The 17,389-nt window shown below is 49.4% G+C and overlaps 1 protein-coding gene across 1 annotated transcript in view; it reads left to right on the forward strand.

Moving 5' to 3' along the window:
* Positions 1 to 17,389, forward strand: part of SHROOM4 (shroom family member 4) — a 223,845-nt gene that overhangs the window by 169,287 nt on the left and 37,169 nt on the right. The window contains exons 3-4 of the mRNA XM_021678717.1: positions 7,312 to 7,446; positions 10,024 to 12,520. Of these exons, the coding sequence (XP_021534392.1) occupies positions 7,312 to 7,446; positions 10,024 to 12,520 (2,632 nt within the window). The remainder of the gene's footprint in view (positions 1 to 7,311; positions 7,447 to 10,023; positions 12,521 to 17,389) is intronic.

A 17,389-nucleotide genomic window follows, 5' to 3' on the forward strand; every position in this document is an offset into this window, starting at 1 on the left:
GGCCAGGCTATTAGTATGCCCACTAAAGTTTGAGAAGCTCTGAGTACTTGAGTACTAGGTTTGGCTTTTGAACATTCTTTTACTTATTTATTTTTTTTATTAGGTTTTGTATTCAATTCCAGTGTAGATACAGTGTTATATTAGTTACAGGTGGACAATATAGCCATTCAACACTTCCATCCCCGGTGCTCATCCCAACGAGTGCCCTCCTGAATCCCCATCTCCTATTTCACCCATCCCCCCAGCCCTCTCCTCTCTGGGAACCATCGGTTTTGAACCTTCTTTTAACTAGTCCTTTCTCTTTCATCTTCATTTGGCTCGCAAAAGTTATTTTTCTTGCTGTTAACAATACTTTGCCCATTATTATTTGGGGTAGAAGATAATATTAACAGCAGGCCCCATTTATTGAATGCCGGCAGGTGAGAAAAATGGAAGGTCTGTGACATGCCCAAGGCCAAACAAGGAGTGAGTGGTAAAGCTGAGACTCCAAGCCAGATTGATATGCCCATAAAATCCCCAGCCTTCCTCTATACAGTACCAACTACCAAAGGAGGGCCTATAGGGCTTCTTTGGATGGCACCTGCCTTTTGGGGAATAGACAAAAGTCAACCCAGACTTCCGTGGGCGGTACAGGGGGAAGAGAGGGAAAGAGGCCTCCGGGCATGATTTCCCCAGAGAGGAATGGTCTGGGCATCCTTCTTGTCCTGAGGGGGCTCATGTAAGCCCTCTTGGGCCAGAAATTGCTGGACTTAGGACCAGAGGCCAAGGGAAACTGGAATGGGGATAAGGAGTATTACAAAGGGAAACCCCCAACTCTAAATCCCAGAGAGAAATTAAACTCTGATGCCTGACTTGGGGCTTGGGATATGCAACAAATTCACGTGGGGTTGCTTTGGTTTCTGGCTGTCGCACAGGTCAGTGAGGACATCATCTGAAGCCCCAGCCTGGGGCCTAGGACTATGACGTCAGAGCATGCTATAGCTGGAAGAGTTGTTTGTTTCAATGGAGCGCAATGTTTTATTTTGCCGAGAGGAAACGGAAGCTCAGCGAGGGGGAGTAAGTTGCCAGAGGTCAGAACAAATTCATGGCAGAGCCAGGGATGCTGACTCCAAGCGCCACTATTCTGGAGTTGGGGTCTCTGCTGCGAAATGAGGTTTTCCTTGGATCTGCTCAGATGCCCACAGGAAGTGCAGATCCTGTAAACTACGACCCAGACTGGTTTGTAAGTCTTTCTTTCTCAGCAGGACCTTCCCCTTGGAAAATCTCTAGGTCACTTGCCCCCAGCTATGTAAAATAAGCCGTAGTCCTTCCTACTTGCTCTTCTGGACCTGGAGGCTGCTAGGCTTGGCTGATCTGGGCTTCCCTTTTCTGGGGCCCAGCGGACCTACGGAGATGGCTGGGTGGGGTCAGCTCAGTTCAGGAAGCACAGGAATTCTTTTAAGTGTGTGTGTCTGGGGTATTTTTCTCTCTCACTTACGTGTATTTTTAAAAATTCTTTTTAGACACTCGCTTTATCTTTCCCAAACATCATTTCCTTGCTCCTTTCCTGAGTTCTAGCAGTGGCTGGGGGCCCAGCTTCCTTATTGGCCCCTGAGCTGTGGAAGGGGGTGGGCCAGGGCCCAGAGGAGGCTGGAGTAGGGAACAGGGGGGCTGTTTATGCTGCTGGAACTGCCTTTCATCCTTCCCTTTGCCACCAGGGTGCTGGCTGGTTTCTGGAGCTGCGTCTTCACTCCCGTCCCGCTCTCTGACACTGGCCTTCAGTCCCTATGGCTGTGGCCACATCTAGGTCCACCGGCTGATGGCCATACCTTGCCTTCAATGCTCCTCCTCTCTGTTCTTGGAACTGAGACCTGACTGTGCCTGAGCCCCTTGGATCACACTCAGGAGCTGGGGCTGATGGCTCCTCAGCTCAGGAGGTCTTAACAGGAAGGCAGATGGGTCCCAGCTAAGGGAAGATCCAGCCTGCAGAAAGGAGCCCCGGGGGCTGGCTGGAGGGGTTGTTGGGCCCCTGAGCTGGCTGGATACCCAGCTTTCTCCTGAGCCATCTCCCCACCAGGGGCAACTTCCATGGTAGGTACTGCTGGTAGCCATGGCTGCCGCCTCTCTCCCACCCCTTTCTGCTTTCTTTCTTCAATATCCCTTTATTTCTGCTTCCTAAGAAAGGAACTTTGGGATAATGAATGGTTGGGTAAGTGCTAATGACAGTACCTGAGCCAGGCTTGGAAGAAAGGGCAGGCCACTGGCACCATTCCTTCCATGGTGAGGGCCTGGACCTGCATGATTGGTGGTTGGCATTTTCTTTCCTCTCTGCTTATTTCTCTTCATCCCTCTTCCCCACTGCATAAAGAGGGTATGGTTTAAACTCTAGGACCACCGGGACTTTCCTTTTCTGACTGCTTCTTGTGGAAATAGCTAGGAGAAGCTACAGATATACCAGCTCATTGAGACAGGTCCCCCTTTGGGGAGGAGGGGTCCTGTGGTATCCTAGAAAGGACTGGAGGTTCTGAGCCTCATCCTCATGGCAAAGCAATTTCAGCTTTCTGAAGTTGGCAAAGTGGTTCAGCTCTCTGTGTCTCTGTTTCCTCATCTGTTAAGTGGGGATAATAATAGCTCTTACTGATAAGGTTGGAGTGAGGACAGAATCAATTAATGGATACAAAGTGCTTAGTGTGTGGCACATCTTAAGTATTCAATAAGTGGTCCCTGTTGTTATTTTTTTTTAAGTTCATGGTATGTCAGGCACTATGCCAAGTGATTTCAACACATGATTGCATTTAATCCAGGCTATAACTCGTGAGTAAGGGATAGTTATCTTCCTCATTTTACAGATAAAGAATCTACAACTCAGGGAAGTGACTTGCCCAAGGTCACACATCTAAGAGTGGAATGTAAGTATGGACTGTCTCCAAGTCTAGGGATGCTTAGGAATAATACTAGACCAAGTATCGGACCCTATAGATAGTTTCCTCTCCTTTCCAAGCTAGGGCTAAAAGGCCCCAGCTCTAGCTGCAGTTCCTCTGCTAGGATTTTTCTTCCCCCAGTTTGTGGTTTTCTCCCCATGGTCCCAAAGTCCCTACTGCCTTGCTTCTGTCTCCTTTGAGATTGTTTCCTACTCCTGGAGAAACCCTAGTGAGTAGGGGCCTTTGTAAGCTACGTTTCAAAGTGTGACAAGGGAGTGGTGTAGCAAAACCTTGACAGTGGGTAGACAAACCCAGTGGGAGTACTCTTGAACCATCGAGAAGGACAAGTCTGAGCTGATAATCCTTGTTATAGACTATGTACTATTTACTGAGCACTTGTTATGCATCAGGCTGTGTCTCAGATGCTTTGAGAATATTATCCTTAATCCTCACAATAACCCAGCCAGGTAAGGATTATTTTTCCCTTTTTCAGATAAGAAAATCAAAGCTCAGATGGGTTAAGGTGACTTGTGTAGAATCACGCATCCAAAGTGGTAGGGTTAGGATATGAACCAAGATCCGTCTACTCGTGTCTGTCTCCTTGCTTATTGGCCCAATACAGTTGGTGGGATGAAATGATGATAAGCAATATAAAAACATCATATTATTATGGGCCAAATTGTGAGGACTTGATTACTAAGGACAAGCACCCGGGAGGACATGGTACTTGAGCAGTACCTTGAAGAACAGGTAGGGTTCAGATTGACAAAATGAGAGCGGGATTCCAGGCAAAGGGGACAGTTAGAGTAATAACTAAAATTGGTTGAGGGCTTACCAGACTTTGTTCTAAGCAGCTGACATGCATTGTCTCATTTGTTCTTTACAACCGCACGAATTAGGTATTTTATCTGCATTTTACTACAATGGAAACTGGAGCTCTGAGAAGTGAAGTCACCTGGGTAACGGAACAGAGCTCCTAAGTAGTAGAGCTGGAATTCAAACCAAGGTGCTCCATCTCCAAAGCCTGTGCTAGATTCTGTTGGAAAACCAACAGCAAAGGCACAAAGTTGGTTGCAGGACATGATTGGAGCGCAGCCATGGGAGATTGGGCTGCGTGGGTAAAGCTATCTTACAGACGGCTTTGAAAGTCGGATCCAGTTTATATTTGATGCAGAACAGGGTAAGAAATAGGGAGCCATGGGGTGCCTGGGTGGCTCAGATGGTTAGGTGTCTGCCTTTGGCTCAGGTCATGATCTCAGGGTCCTGGGATCGAGTCCCACTTCGGGCTTCCTGCTCCTTGGGAGCCTGCTTCTCCCTCTGCCTCTCTCTCTCTCTCTCTGTCTCTCATGAATAAATAAATAAAATCTTTAAAAAAAAAAAAAAAGAAAGAAATAGGGAGCCAGCCAAGATTCTTGAATAGGCCAGTGCTACGATTCAATGGGTGTTTGACACGATATGATCTAAAAGCAATGACTGGAGGGTGCCTGGGTGGTTCAGTCGTTAAGCGTCTGCCTGCAGCTCAGGTCATGATCCCAGGGCCCTGGGATCGAGCCCCGTGTTGGGCTCCCTGCTCAGCGGGAAGCCTGCCTCCCCCTTCCCTCTGTTCCCCCGCCCCCGACTCATGTTCTCTCTCTCTCTCCCTCTCAAATAAATCAATAAAATCTTAAAAAAAAATAAATAAAAGCAATGACTAGAGGTGGAATAAGGGGAGGCTGGCTGGCGGACTGACACAGTATTTCGGATATAAAGTGTTAAGGGCCTGGACTAGAACAGAAGGGGTTGGTGGCAGGTTCTGTGGAGGAGAAGTGTGATTATGTGCAATAGTCTCAATGAAAATGAGGAGAGAGAGAGAGAAGCCAGAAAGATATAAAAGAAGACTCAGTAGGGGCGCCTGGGTGGCTCAGTTGGTTAAGCGACTGCCTTCGGCTCAGGTCATGATCCTGGAGTCCCTGGATCGAGTCCCGCATCGGACTCCCTGCTCGGCAGGGAGTCTGCTTCTCCCTCTGACCCTCCCCCCTCTCATGTGCTCTCTCTCATTCTCTCTCTTTCAAATAAATAAATAAAATCTTTAAAAAAAGAAGACTCCCAAATTGGAAGACTCAGTAGAACTCAGTGAGGGATTGGAGGGTTGGGGAGAAAGTGGTATCAAGGCTGACCACCCACATGTTAAACCCTGGACTCAGAAGAACTTCGGAAATCCTGGATATGGAAGAAGGGCCCCAAATAAGAGAGGTACCCTGTTCTCCACTGTATTCTCCCTCAGTGCCTAGAAGCATAGTACACAGTAGACACATATGGTTCATAGTATGTAGCAGTACATAGTACTTCCGTGAGCTGCTTTATACATAGTTGTTAATGGGTGACTACCACCTAAGAGTAGCTGGAAGGATTTCTAGCATCATGGCTTTGTGCATGAGACTCTGGAAGAGAGCCCCCACCTCCTCCCCCGCCAAGGTCTTCTTGTGCTTCAAGCCTCCCTGCTGGGCACTCTGAAACCCATAATAGAGCACTATAGTTAAAAGTGGGGGCCTCACTTGGCTTTCCTCCCCATAAATCCTAGCCAGGGCTGCTGACCTGTGGCTCTGGTTCCTGAACTTTGACAAGCAGCTTCCCTTGCCCTTCCTCTCATACCTCCTTGTCCGTGTCTGGCCTGTTACCACTCAACCCATGTTTTCCCCAGCAGGGCCATTCTTCTCAGGACTATCTTTTTAGGCCTTGGGCCTCTAGAGCCATGCACTTCTGGGATTTTGTGTTTCCGCTGGGGTGAGGGGCATTCCCAGCTAGGATGGAATCCAGCTCAAGTCTATTCATACTGCTCCTGGGAGGTAGGGAGCTGATTTAACACACTAGATAACAAGCTTGTTCAAAACAGGGCCCCTTATCCTAGTCAACTCTGTACCCTCAGTGTCTAGTATGGAGCTTGTCACAGTAAATGACTGCATAAATTAGTAAGGAAGCTATCCTCTTTCTCTCTCACATCTCCTTATTTATCATCCTTTTCTCTTACTCTGTCATTCATCTCTCTCTCTACCACCCATTCCCCTTTACTATGTATTTCTCTATAACGTCTCTCAGTTTTCTCCCTTTCTGTCATTTGTTTTTCTTGGTATCCTCTCTCACTCTGTTTTTTTTTTTTTAAGATTTTTATTTATTTATTTGAGAGAGAGAGAGCACAAGCAGGCAGAGGGGCAGAGGAAGAGGGAGAAACAGACTCATTGCTGAGCAGGGAGCTGACGTGGGTCTCGATCCCAGGACCCTGGAATCATGACCCGAGCCAAAGGCAGACGCTTAACCGACTGAGCCACCCAGGCGCCCCGATCCTCTCTCACTCTTATCTCTATCATCCACCTGGTCCTTCTGACATCTGTCTTTTTCTTGCTTACTTGCTTTCTGTCCCTCCCTCCCCCACCTCATCAGTCTTCTCCTAATCTTCTGGCACAACCCATGTCCCATGTGTGCTCTGCTCTTCCCCATGTCATTCTTCCCCACTTGCAAGGGCGGCGTCTCTTCACAGGGAATATACCAGAGGACAAGAATGGGTCTTGTCTAAGCCGGTCAGCGCAAGAGTAAGGCGGCGGCCTCCAGCACCAGACAGACCCTGTGGTTGCATCCAGGGCCTTGGCCTCAAACCTGTTTCCCTTTAGGTACCCCTGCCGTGCTGAGCAGCCAGTCTCTTCTGTCAGCCTCGCCCTGCGCCCTTCACCACTTTGTACTATGTTCCCTGGCAGGAGTTGGGGCTCTTTGCCCCCCTCTTTGCCTGCAAACACGGGCGTCTCACCTCTGAACCCATCTTAGCCTTCACTCTCTCAGGGCCTTCACCAGGCTTTATTTGAATTCGCTCTCTCGCTCTCACTCATCTGTAAGCTCTCAAGGGCAGAGATGGTGTTTGATTCCTGTCTGTATCCCCAGAGCTGTGCCCAGACGGTACATACAACAAATGCTTATCAAATGAACAAGTGAAAACTGGAGGATTCGCAGCCTCGTGTTGACTTGTTTGAACTTCCCAATCACTTGCCTCTTCTTTTCGTAGAGAAAAAGTGGGAAGACTGACCAGATTGATTTTTTTTTCTCAAAGAAAACTTAGGGTAGCTCACTGTTTACTGGGCAGCAGTACTCATTTCTTCCACAGATACTTACTGAGCATCTACTATGGTGTCTGGCACTGCTTGGGATACACCCACGAGCAAAACCGCCCTGCGGAGCCAACGTTCCTTGTAGCCACACCTCGCCCTCAGGATGAAGGAGATTTGAGTGCTGGGAGCTGAGGAGGGCCACTAAGATTCCTATATCAGCTCCTTGCAAGATGTTCTCCCTCATTTAAGGGAAAGCGCGGGTGGGGGGCGGAAGCTGCATGGGAAGTGATTTCAGCCCTGGTTCCCTAAGCTGACTTCCTGTCCCTTTCTTGCTGTAGGAGAAACGCCCCTGTCAGTAGGCCGCACTCATGGCATGTGGCCAAGCTGCTGGAGGGATGCCCTGAAGCGGCCACCACCATGCATTTCCCTTCTGAAGCCTTCAGCTTGTCCTGGCATTCCGGCTGCAACACGAGGTGAGTCTAGAACACGCCCCCTCAAGGTAGGCGGGAGGGTAGACAACCTGGCCATGTCCCCTCTTCTGCTCTAGTCCCCGTTAGATGTTGCAGAGCCCAGAGCGCTGTAATGGAAAACGGAGTGGGAATCCGTGGTCCCTGGGTTCTAGTCCTCAGCTACTTACTGCCAATTCTCTATGACTTTGGGACAGTCCCTTCCCTTCTAGAAAATGTTTCCTTGAAATACTTAGCTCACGTGGCTTGCGAGACGCCACACTCTCCTGCTTCTCATCCTACTTCAGCGGCTGCTCCTTTGCCCTCTTTTCCCCTGGTTCTTCCTCATCCCCCCCCACCCCGCCCCGCCCGGTCTCTTAATGCAGGAGGGCATGGGGGCTCAGTTCTGGTCCTCTTCCCTAGCTACAGTGACTCACTGGTGATCTCATCCAGAGTTCATCAGCTCTGTCACAGAGCCAAAGCCTTCAGACTGGGCACCTCCCTGAATAACAGGGTCTACTTGCCATGAGGATCTCTCAATTCAGTGGGGCCTGGTATTGCCTGTTGTCAAAACAGCTGCCCAGAAGAGGCAGAGAACTTTTTCTGTGAAAACTCAGAGCGAGCAAAGCTGACCTTTCCCTACCACACCAAGATCTTCCCTCTCAGGAGGAATTTCTGTTGATGAGGCTCAGGGAAGGCACGTGCTGAGTTTGCCCCCAGTCAATGACTTTATTTGGCTTCAGAAGACAGGGGCTCCGAGCAGAGGCGGAGGCAGTTTTGTTCTGAAAGAATACACTGAAACATATTCTGAGCTTGGCTCCTGTTTGAGTGGGGGTGTGGTTGTTTGCAGCAGGAAGGGTGGCAGGGTGGGTGGCAGGATCCCTTGCCAACAAGGGACTGATGGATTCTTAGCCCAGAGGTCAAGTGAGCAGAGTGGCTAAGGGGAGGGGCGAGCAGGGAGCAAGGATTAAGGAAGGCTGATCTGAGGGTCTTGTGGGCCTCTGCCACCGCTCATCTCTGGCTTTCTGAACTGTGGCCTTTCTGAGAACAGTCTGCGACCTCTGGGGTTCTAGTCATTGGGAGTTACTGGCATGACTTGGCTCACTTTGGCTTTGTTTGTGGGAAATGGTACTTAAAATTCAAGATTGTGTCTGACCACGGTCCCTTCCTTGGTCTCCCTGGTTTGGCTTGGCTGTGGGGGGGTGAGGGAGGGAAGGGTGGGCAGCAACCCTAATGTCAACACTAGTGGTACAGAGGGTGCTCCTAACAAATAGCAATTAAAACAAAAAGCAAATGAGCAGCAGCTAACGTGTGTTGAACCTTTTCTAGGTGCCCAGACTGTGACAAGAGCTTTACATTTATTAACTGATTTCACCCACAAAGCAACCCTCTGATACAGATATTATTATTAGTCCCATTTTTTAAAAGATTTATTTATTTATTTGAGAGCGAGAGACAGAGACAGAGAGGGAGAGCAAGAGCAGAGGGAGAGGGAGAAGCAGACTCCCCACTGAGCAGGGAGCCCGATGCGGGGCTCGATCTCAGGACCCTGAGATCATGCCCGAGCCAAAGGCAGACACTTAACCGACTGAGCCACCCAGACGTCCCTTATTAGTCCCATTTAACAAATAGTATAGCAGAAGAGCTAAGACACTGGACTCATAGAGGCTTGGGTTCAAATTCTAGCTCTGCTTCTTTAGCACCTGTGTGAGCCGGTCAGTTTACCTCGCTAAGCCTGTTTTTTGGCTGTAAGGTGGCGATAATAATCTCTCCCCTTCAGTTTGAGATGAGACATCATAAAGTGCTGGCACACTGTTGGCCCTTGGTAAATGGTCAGGCTTACTAGTATCAAGAAGAAAACAGGGGGTTGCTGAAATTCCGGCCGTGTCTGGGTCACAAGCTACAGCTGGGTGATCTTGAGAAAAATCACCTCCTCAGAATCACTTCCTTTTGCGGGGCTTGCTTTACTCCAGCCGTTCTCAAAAGTGTAGTCCCTGGGCCAGCAAAGAGTACGAGCATCACCTGGGAACTTGTTAGAAGAACAAATTCTCAGGGTGCACCCAGCTGTAGCACTCTGGGGATGGGACCCAGGGACGTGTGTTTGGACGAGCCCTCCCTGCGCTCCCTGACGCACACTCAAACTCAGCAGCCCACTGATTTACAAAATGGGCTGGCTGAAATTGAATCAACCCTTTAGAGCCCCTCTCTGATACTAATATTCTATGATTGTCTCTCCTGGCCGAGAGCCACATGCTGACTCCCTAAGGATGGTGACAGGCCAGAAGCCATTCTAGACTCACTGGCGGCAGGGAAACAGAGCATAAGCCCCAGTGGAGTTCTTACACTTTTCGTCTCTGGGATCTTGCCCTCTCCTGCTCCCATACGTTGTCTTGTGTCCCATTTTACCACATCTCTGTGGCGCCCCCGTGTCCCTATCTTTCGCTGTTTCCCTTGCTTCCCTTGTGGCCTTATCGCCTTCTTATTTGCGGCATGGGTGTTCTGCCTTCTCTGGGTTGTTCTGCCTTCTCCCGTGGCAGGGCTGGCCGAGGTGGGAAGGGGATCTGGTCATTTGGCTGACTAACCAGTGTGCCCTGTGTCTTGCAGTGACGTGTGTGTGCAGTGGTGCTCACTTTCCCGCCACTGCAGCACTGAGAAAAGCAGCTCCATTGGCAGCATGGAGAGCCTGGAGCAACCAGGCCAAGCTACCTATGAGGGCCACCTCTTGCCCATCGATCAGAACATGTACCCCAACCAGCGTGACTCGGCCTATAGCTCCTTCTCAGCCAGCTCGAATGCCTCTGACTGTGCCCTTTCCCTCAGGCCAGAGGAGCCGGGCTCCGCAGACTGCCTCACGCAAGGCCTGGGGCCAACTAAAGCCCCTCATGGCCAGCCCAGTGTGACCGAGACCTCAGGAGGTAGCCGGCGCAGCGACGGGGGCCACCTGACTCCCAGCTCCCAGATGTCATCCCGCCTGCAGGAGGCCCACCCCTCGGGGCCTGCCAAGGCTGCCGGAGGTCCGCCACAGCCTCCAGTGAGGCGAGATAGTCTCCAGGCCTCCAGAGCCCAGCTCCTCAACGGAGAGCAGTGCAGGGCTTCTGAGCCTGGGCACGCATCGCAGCCGAAGGAGAAAGTGAGCTTAGACACCGTGCTATCCCAAAGGAACCCTAACAGGTTCTGCTGCCTCAGCGGGCAAGACCAAGTGACAAACGAGGGCCATCAGAACTGTGAGCTCAGCCAAGCTCCTGAACCCAGCCAGCAGGACTCTGAGCATCTACTGATGGAGGCCTCAGCCAAAGCGGTCGGATTCCCAAAAGTGTATGACAAAGCTTCCAGCATAGATTCCAGCCCCCTCAGCAAGGCTTCAGCCGAGCTAGCTAAGGCTTCTTCTTTTGGCAGCGCTCCACACGTCACAGGACCCACAGGGCACCGCCACAGTGCCCCGGAACAGCTGCTGGCGTCCCACTTACAGCATGTACACCTTGATACCAGGGGCAGCAAGGGCACGGAGCTCCCAGCCGGGCAGGCCGGCCGTGAGTGGACTCTGTCACCTTTGCATGGCAACCACGCGGGGAAGGGAAGTCCGTGTGGCCCTACAGGAGGAGCCCAGGACCAGCCCAGCAAAGACGGAAAGGCCAGGCAGGTGGATGATAGGCCCTTGGGTTCAGGGCAGCCAAGCGCAAGCAGTTCCCCACACACAGAGGCTGACGGACACCCTCCAGAGAAAGGCTTCCAGGACCCGAGCAGAGCGTGCCGAGCAGGCAGTGAACTAGCCAGCCAGCAGCCTTCCTCTGCCTCTGGATCCCTTGTCCCACAAGCCAGGGGTTGTTCTTCCACCACTAAAGGAGCTGGTAGCACAGGGGCCACTGAAGAAAGGGACAGCGAACCCAAGGAATGTGGCCGGGGGGACGGTAGGCGGAACGGAGGGCCCCGGGGCCGCTCAATCCAAAACCGGCGGAAGAGTGAGCGTTTTGCTACCAATCTGCGTAATGAAATCCAGAGGAGGAAGGCCCAGCTCCAGAAAAGCAAGAATCCCTTGCCGCAGCTGTGTGACACTAAGGAGCCAGTGCAGGAGACCGAGGAGCCCCTAGAAAGTACTCCACCTCCTGCCTCCAGCTCATCGCTTCTGTCCTCATGTAAAAAACCACCCAGCCCCAGAGACAAGCTCGTCAACAGGAGCATGATCCTCAGGGCTCGGTCTTCAGAGTGCCTCAGCCAAGCCCCAGAGAGCCATGAATCTAGGACAGGTTTGGAGGGACAAATAAGCCCCGGCCGGAGGCCTGGCCCGCCCTCCGTGAGCCTGAACACCTGGTGGAAAGCATCAGACCCCTCGTCCTCAGACTCTGCGAAGACAAGTGTTCACCGCGGAGTCCGCGGAGGTCACTGGAGGTGGTCTCCAGAGCACACCCTGCAGCCACATGTGGCACGAGCCGTGGAAGGCCCTCCTAACCCAGGTGACAGCAAGGAATTGAAGGCTTCTGCTGCCCAAGCTGGGGAGGAAGCTATCCTCTTGCCCTTTGCCGACAGAAGAAAGTTCTTTGAAGAGACTAGCAAATCCTTATCTACATCTCATTTGCCAGGTTTAACCACTCATAGCAATAAGACTTTTACCCAGAGACCAAAACCTCTAGACCCAAACTTCCAGCCGATGAGCTCCAGCTATAGGGAGTTGAGGCGCCATCCGATGGACCAGCCCTACCATTCCACAGACCAGCCATATCGTGCCCCAGACCAATCCTATCATTCTCTGTCACCCCTTCAGCCAGAAACCCCCACCTACTCAGAATGTTTTGCAAGCAAAGGTCTAGAACAATCCATGTGCTGCAAGCCACTGCGCTGCGGTGATTTTGATTACCGCAGGACCTGCTCTTACTCCTGCAACATCCAGGGAGCTGTAGTCCATGACGCTTGCATTTATTGTTCTGGGGAACTCTGCCCTGCTCTGCGAAAGAGAAACATGATGCCAAACTGCTACAACTGTCGATGCCACCACCACCCGTGTGTCCGGTGTTCAGCTTGCTGTCATAATCCCCCGCACGGTGGCCCCGAGGACGGCAGCCTGGCGCCCGGCAACACCTGGAAGCCCAGGAAGCCGACAGTGCAGGTGAGGCCTTGGTTCTTGGATGGGTTTGCTTCGTTATTCTCCCGGTGAGGAGAAAGCGAGGGAGAGCCCTGGAAAATATCACAATTCCAATCCCTTGAAACCGTACCCTGGCTTCGCCACATGCTGTTTTCATAACCCTGGGCAAGACACTCGGCCACCACAATTGCAGTTAACCCACCTTGAGAGTTAGGTGAAAATAGCATTATTTTTTCTTCACAAAACGGACAGAACCAGGATTTGTACCCTGACTGTAAAACGGGTATCTGAGTGACCTTGAGCAAGTCGTGCAACCACCAGAACTTGCAATCGCATGATTTTGAAAGGGCAAAAGAGAGAATTTTTGCCTCATAAAATGGCCAGTGCTGAGAAAAGTCTTATGACCTCATCTCTACAGACGGGGGGAAATAATGGCTGCCTCATAGATCCAGTTGTAAGGATCAAAACAGGCCCAGTGCCTGACAGAAAATAGCACTTATTCCCTTCCATTTCCTGCTTACAAACTACTTGGAGTGGCAAACTTTGCAGATGTCCCCCAGGGTTCTGCTTTTAGAGATTTGACCTGTCTGGGTTTCTCAAGAATAAATCCTTATGCCCTTCTCCAGCCTATCTTTGTCAGAGACCCAGGGCTAGACTAGCTGTTGTTATACCCTGGTGATGACCTACCACCCCAACACAGGCCACCACCATCCCCCAGGGTACTTCTGAGAGGATCCCCTATGTCCTTCGTGATCCCTGCCACATTCCTGCCCCATGGCTTCCCTAGCACCACCTTTTGGCTGGCGCACTCAGATCAGAAGTGAATTCCTGTGTCGAAATGTTATTGCCTAGGCAGACACTTCTGAATGACTCAATGTATGAAATTTCTCAATACACATTCTTTGAAAAAAAAAGGAACCTTAGGGGTGAAAGAAGCCTTACCCAAAAGAGTATATACTATTCCTTTTATGTAACATTCTAGAACAGCTCTTCAGTGGGAAACAAGTTCAAAACAGTGGTTACCTACAGAAGGTGCCACAGAGATTGAGGGGAAAAGGCATGAGGGAACATTGTCAGATGCTGATAATGTTCTGTATCTTGGTAAGCGTTTGAGTTACACAGGTGTATGCATTCATGAAACCTCAACAAATGTACACTGAATATTTGCGCATTTCACTGGAGGTAAATTTTGCCTAAAAACATTAGAAACAAATATCAAACTTCATTTAATAACACGTATGCTGACGTTTTTGAGCTATATTGAGGTACACAACTTACGGTTTTCAGCATACAAATGTTGCACGTATTTTGTTATTTATCCTTAGGATTTCATGTTTTTGATGCTATTGTAAATAGTATTGTTAATATCAAGTTCAAATTCATTTTAATACTATATGGAAATAACAATTTAATTCTGTGTGTGGCCTTGTATCCTGCAACCTTGCGGAACTCACTTATTAGTTCTGGTAGCTTTGTGGTAGACTTTAAAAGATTTTCTACATAGGCAATCATGTCATCTGCAAATGAAATTGGTTTTTACCTTCCTTTCCATTGTGTATGCCTTTTCTAGGGGAGGGGGGCCTTACTGCGCCATCTAGGGCCTCCGATACAATGTTTCGTAGAAGTGGTAAGTGTGGCCAGTGTTGCTTTGTTCCTAATCTTGCTCTAGTAAGCTTGATGTGATCTGTAGGTTTTTCGTAGATGCCCTTTGGCAGGTTGAGGAAGTTCCTTTTCATTCCTAGTTTGCTGAGAACTTTTATCAGGAGTGGATGCTGGATTTTCTAAAGTGCTTTGTCTATAGCTACTGAAATGATCCTATAGTTTTCTCTTTTACTCTATCGATATGGTGAATTATAATCGATTGATTTTTGAAATAAGAACTAGACTAGCATTGCCAGATTAAATCCTACTTGGTCATGACATAGTATCCCTTTTCTATGTTACTAGATTTGATTTGCGAATATTTTGTTAAGGATTTTTGTGTTTATGTTAATCGGGGATTTTAGTCTGTAGTTTTCTTGTATTGTCCTTGTCTGGTTTTCATGTCAAGGTGCTGGCCTTACCAAATACGTTGGGAGGTGGCCCCTCCTCTTCCATCTTCAAGAAGAGTTTGCATTCAATTGGTATTATTTCTTCCTTAAGTGTTTAGTAGAATTTATCTTCGAAGGCCTCGGGACCTGGAGTTTTCTTTGTGGAAAGATTTTAAGCTACACATCCCATGTCTTTACTAGATATAGGTCATTTCAGTCACCTATTTCTTCTTGAGTCAAGAAATCTTTCTATTTCCTTTACGTTTTCAAATTTCTGGGGATAAAGTTGTCACTTACTTTAAAATACATGACGAAGGTAAGACAGATTGGTGGACGGATTGAGGAGTGAACAGGTATGGGATAAGGCAGTTTTAGTAAAATATTAATTGTCAAATCTAAGTGGTGGATATATGGGTAATTGTATAAACTTGTTCAACTTTTCTGTATGCTTGAAAAGATTTATAACAAAATGTTGAAGCAAAGAGGAGAGGAAATATAAAATAATGGCTAGAGGGCACTGATGCGGGAACCAGACCGCCTGTGTTCAAATCCCCAAGCTTTCCCATCTCAAAAAAAAAACACGCAGGTAATAGTACCTACTTCATAAGTTGGTTGTGAGGATTAAATGATGAAACATGTGTAAAGCCCTTAGAACAGTGACTACTGGATAGTAATCATCTTGTAAGTGTGAGTTATTTTCTCCTAAAACCAGGGGAGATTTTGGCTTAGCTTGAAACGCTTGCCGAAAGAAGGTTCTGCAAGTAGACAGTAGAGAAACGGGGCTGAAGCTGGGAGAGAGGAAATGATGGCTTGCTGAAGTGTCAGCCCAGAGCTAGTAACTCCATAAGGGAAGGAGGTGAAAGTTCCAGGTTGCAGCGGTTGGCAGAGGCAATGGAGGTGTACCCACACCATGCCTCTCCTTTTGTACTCTGAGGGAGGGGGACACACTGGGCTCCCAGTGCCTGTTAGACCAGCTCAGCAGGTCTGCTTAGACACTAGGCTTTCAGATACGTGGAGCCACTTCATGCCCATTTCTACCCCTGCCACCTGACCCCACACACGTACACACCTCAGACAGAGGGAAAACTTGCAGCATGGGATAGGACACCCCAGCTCAAATGACCAATTGTATGACACAAGGTATAATAGGATCCCCATTTTATAGCCAGGGAAGCTGAGGCTCAGAGGGGTCACCCATCTAGCAAGTGGCAAAGCCCAAACTTGAACAGCATCATAGTAACTAACATTTGAGTATCCACGGTGCACCAGGTACTCATTTAGTCCTCGATACAGTGTCAGGAAATAGGTCATGTTATTATGATGATCTCACCATGAAATAGCTGGGGGACACCAGCTAAAGAGAAGCTGAGTACTTGGTCTGAGGTCACACAGCTAGAAAAGGGCAGGTGTGGGATTTGAATCCATGTCCTCTAGCTTCAGAGGCCAAGCTCCTAGTTGTGCTACCCTCTCTCTCCATAAGCTGACGGAAAAGCCCAGGCCCTCTCCAGCATGGCAGGATGCCTTCTGGCTGTATGGCTTCCACCGGGGCGGCAGGCAATCCCCATCCGCAACAAGCCGAAGGGATAAGTGTCTCGTTGGTTCAAAGAGCACAGGCGATTTACGGCAACCTAAGTGGCTCAAAGGAAAAAAGGAAGGTGATATACTGGGGAGCTGAGAAGGAGGCTGCAAATGGGGACAGGACTCTGTTTGGTTTGGCCACTGCTACTTACTGAGCACTTTCCACAGGGCAAGGACAGGAAATCCTGGCTCCCACTGTGGCTGAATGAGTAATAGTGTCTTTGAGGGCAGGGACATCTCAGAAGGGCGTCAAGGCGGAGTCTGAAGTCTAACAAGTGGTCAGAGCTGCTCTAATATGACAGGTACAGGCAGGAACCACTCTGGTCTTGGGAAAGCTATAAAACCTCATCTTTTCTGTGGCTCCTGACATCTACAGCCTCCTACATGCTGAGCGCTGTGCTAGGCATCCTCTAGGCGCATCCCGCTTTGTTCTCACTCCTGGGAAGCCGGCAAAGCTTGATAGCGTAGTCTTTATTTGCCAGATAGGAAGCTGAGGTTCAGAGAGGTGACATAACTTCCTTCAAATAACACAGCTAATAAGTGTCTCAGCCAGAATGACTGACACCAAGTATCTTACCCCCAAAAGGGAGTAAATTTTTGTTTTTTGTTTTTTGTTTTACTGGGCAAAGGTAATAAAACTTTGAACAGGACCAGTAATAGCATTGGAGAGAGGGAATTTGGAAGATCGGTGAGGTTTAGGAAAAATTGTGCGTTCCCGGTGAGCTAAGCTCTAAGCTGCTAGATAGAGGATGCTGGGTGCAAAATCGGGGAGAGTGTCCGAGGCAAATTTGCATCAGGTTTGGAGCTAGAATAGGAAGGAAAGGACATTTTTTTACAAATGGGCTCTGTGGCTTGGGCTACAGAGTAAAGGGTTGCTTGGGCAAAGCCCTTAAGGAAAGAATGCCCGGGGTGGAGAGTGTGCTCCCATAATGTGGGGAATGTGGCACCTGGTGCTGGGAGGAGAAAAAGGAGGAAGGGTCCCGGGCATACAGGCCAAGTACTGGCATGCATGCTCTCCATCTGCCTCACCCTGGGAGAAGGTTGCAGCAGGAGTCTCGGGCCTCAAAGCCCCCTCAAGGGCCAGGGCTTCCAAGAAGATGCTTTCTATGTGAGAAGAGGCAAGAGGAATGAGCAGGTCCACCCGGCAGAACAAACAAAAAGACCTCCTTCACAAGAGCCAGAGCAAACAGCAAACGTGCTAAACTGGTTTATAACGTGGTTTGGGAGGGGAGTGCAGAAAGAGAGGGAAACACAGACTTTCTAGAGCACACGATCCAGGTCCCTG

This window comes from Neomonachus schauinslandi, chromosome X (genome assembly GCF_002201575.2).
Source record: "Neomonachus schauinslandi chromosome X, ASM220157v2, whole genome shotgun sequence".
In the NCBI taxonomy this organism is placed as follows: domain Eukaryota; kingdom Metazoa; phylum Chordata; class Mammalia; order Carnivora; family Phocidae; genus Neomonachus; species Neomonachus schauinslandi.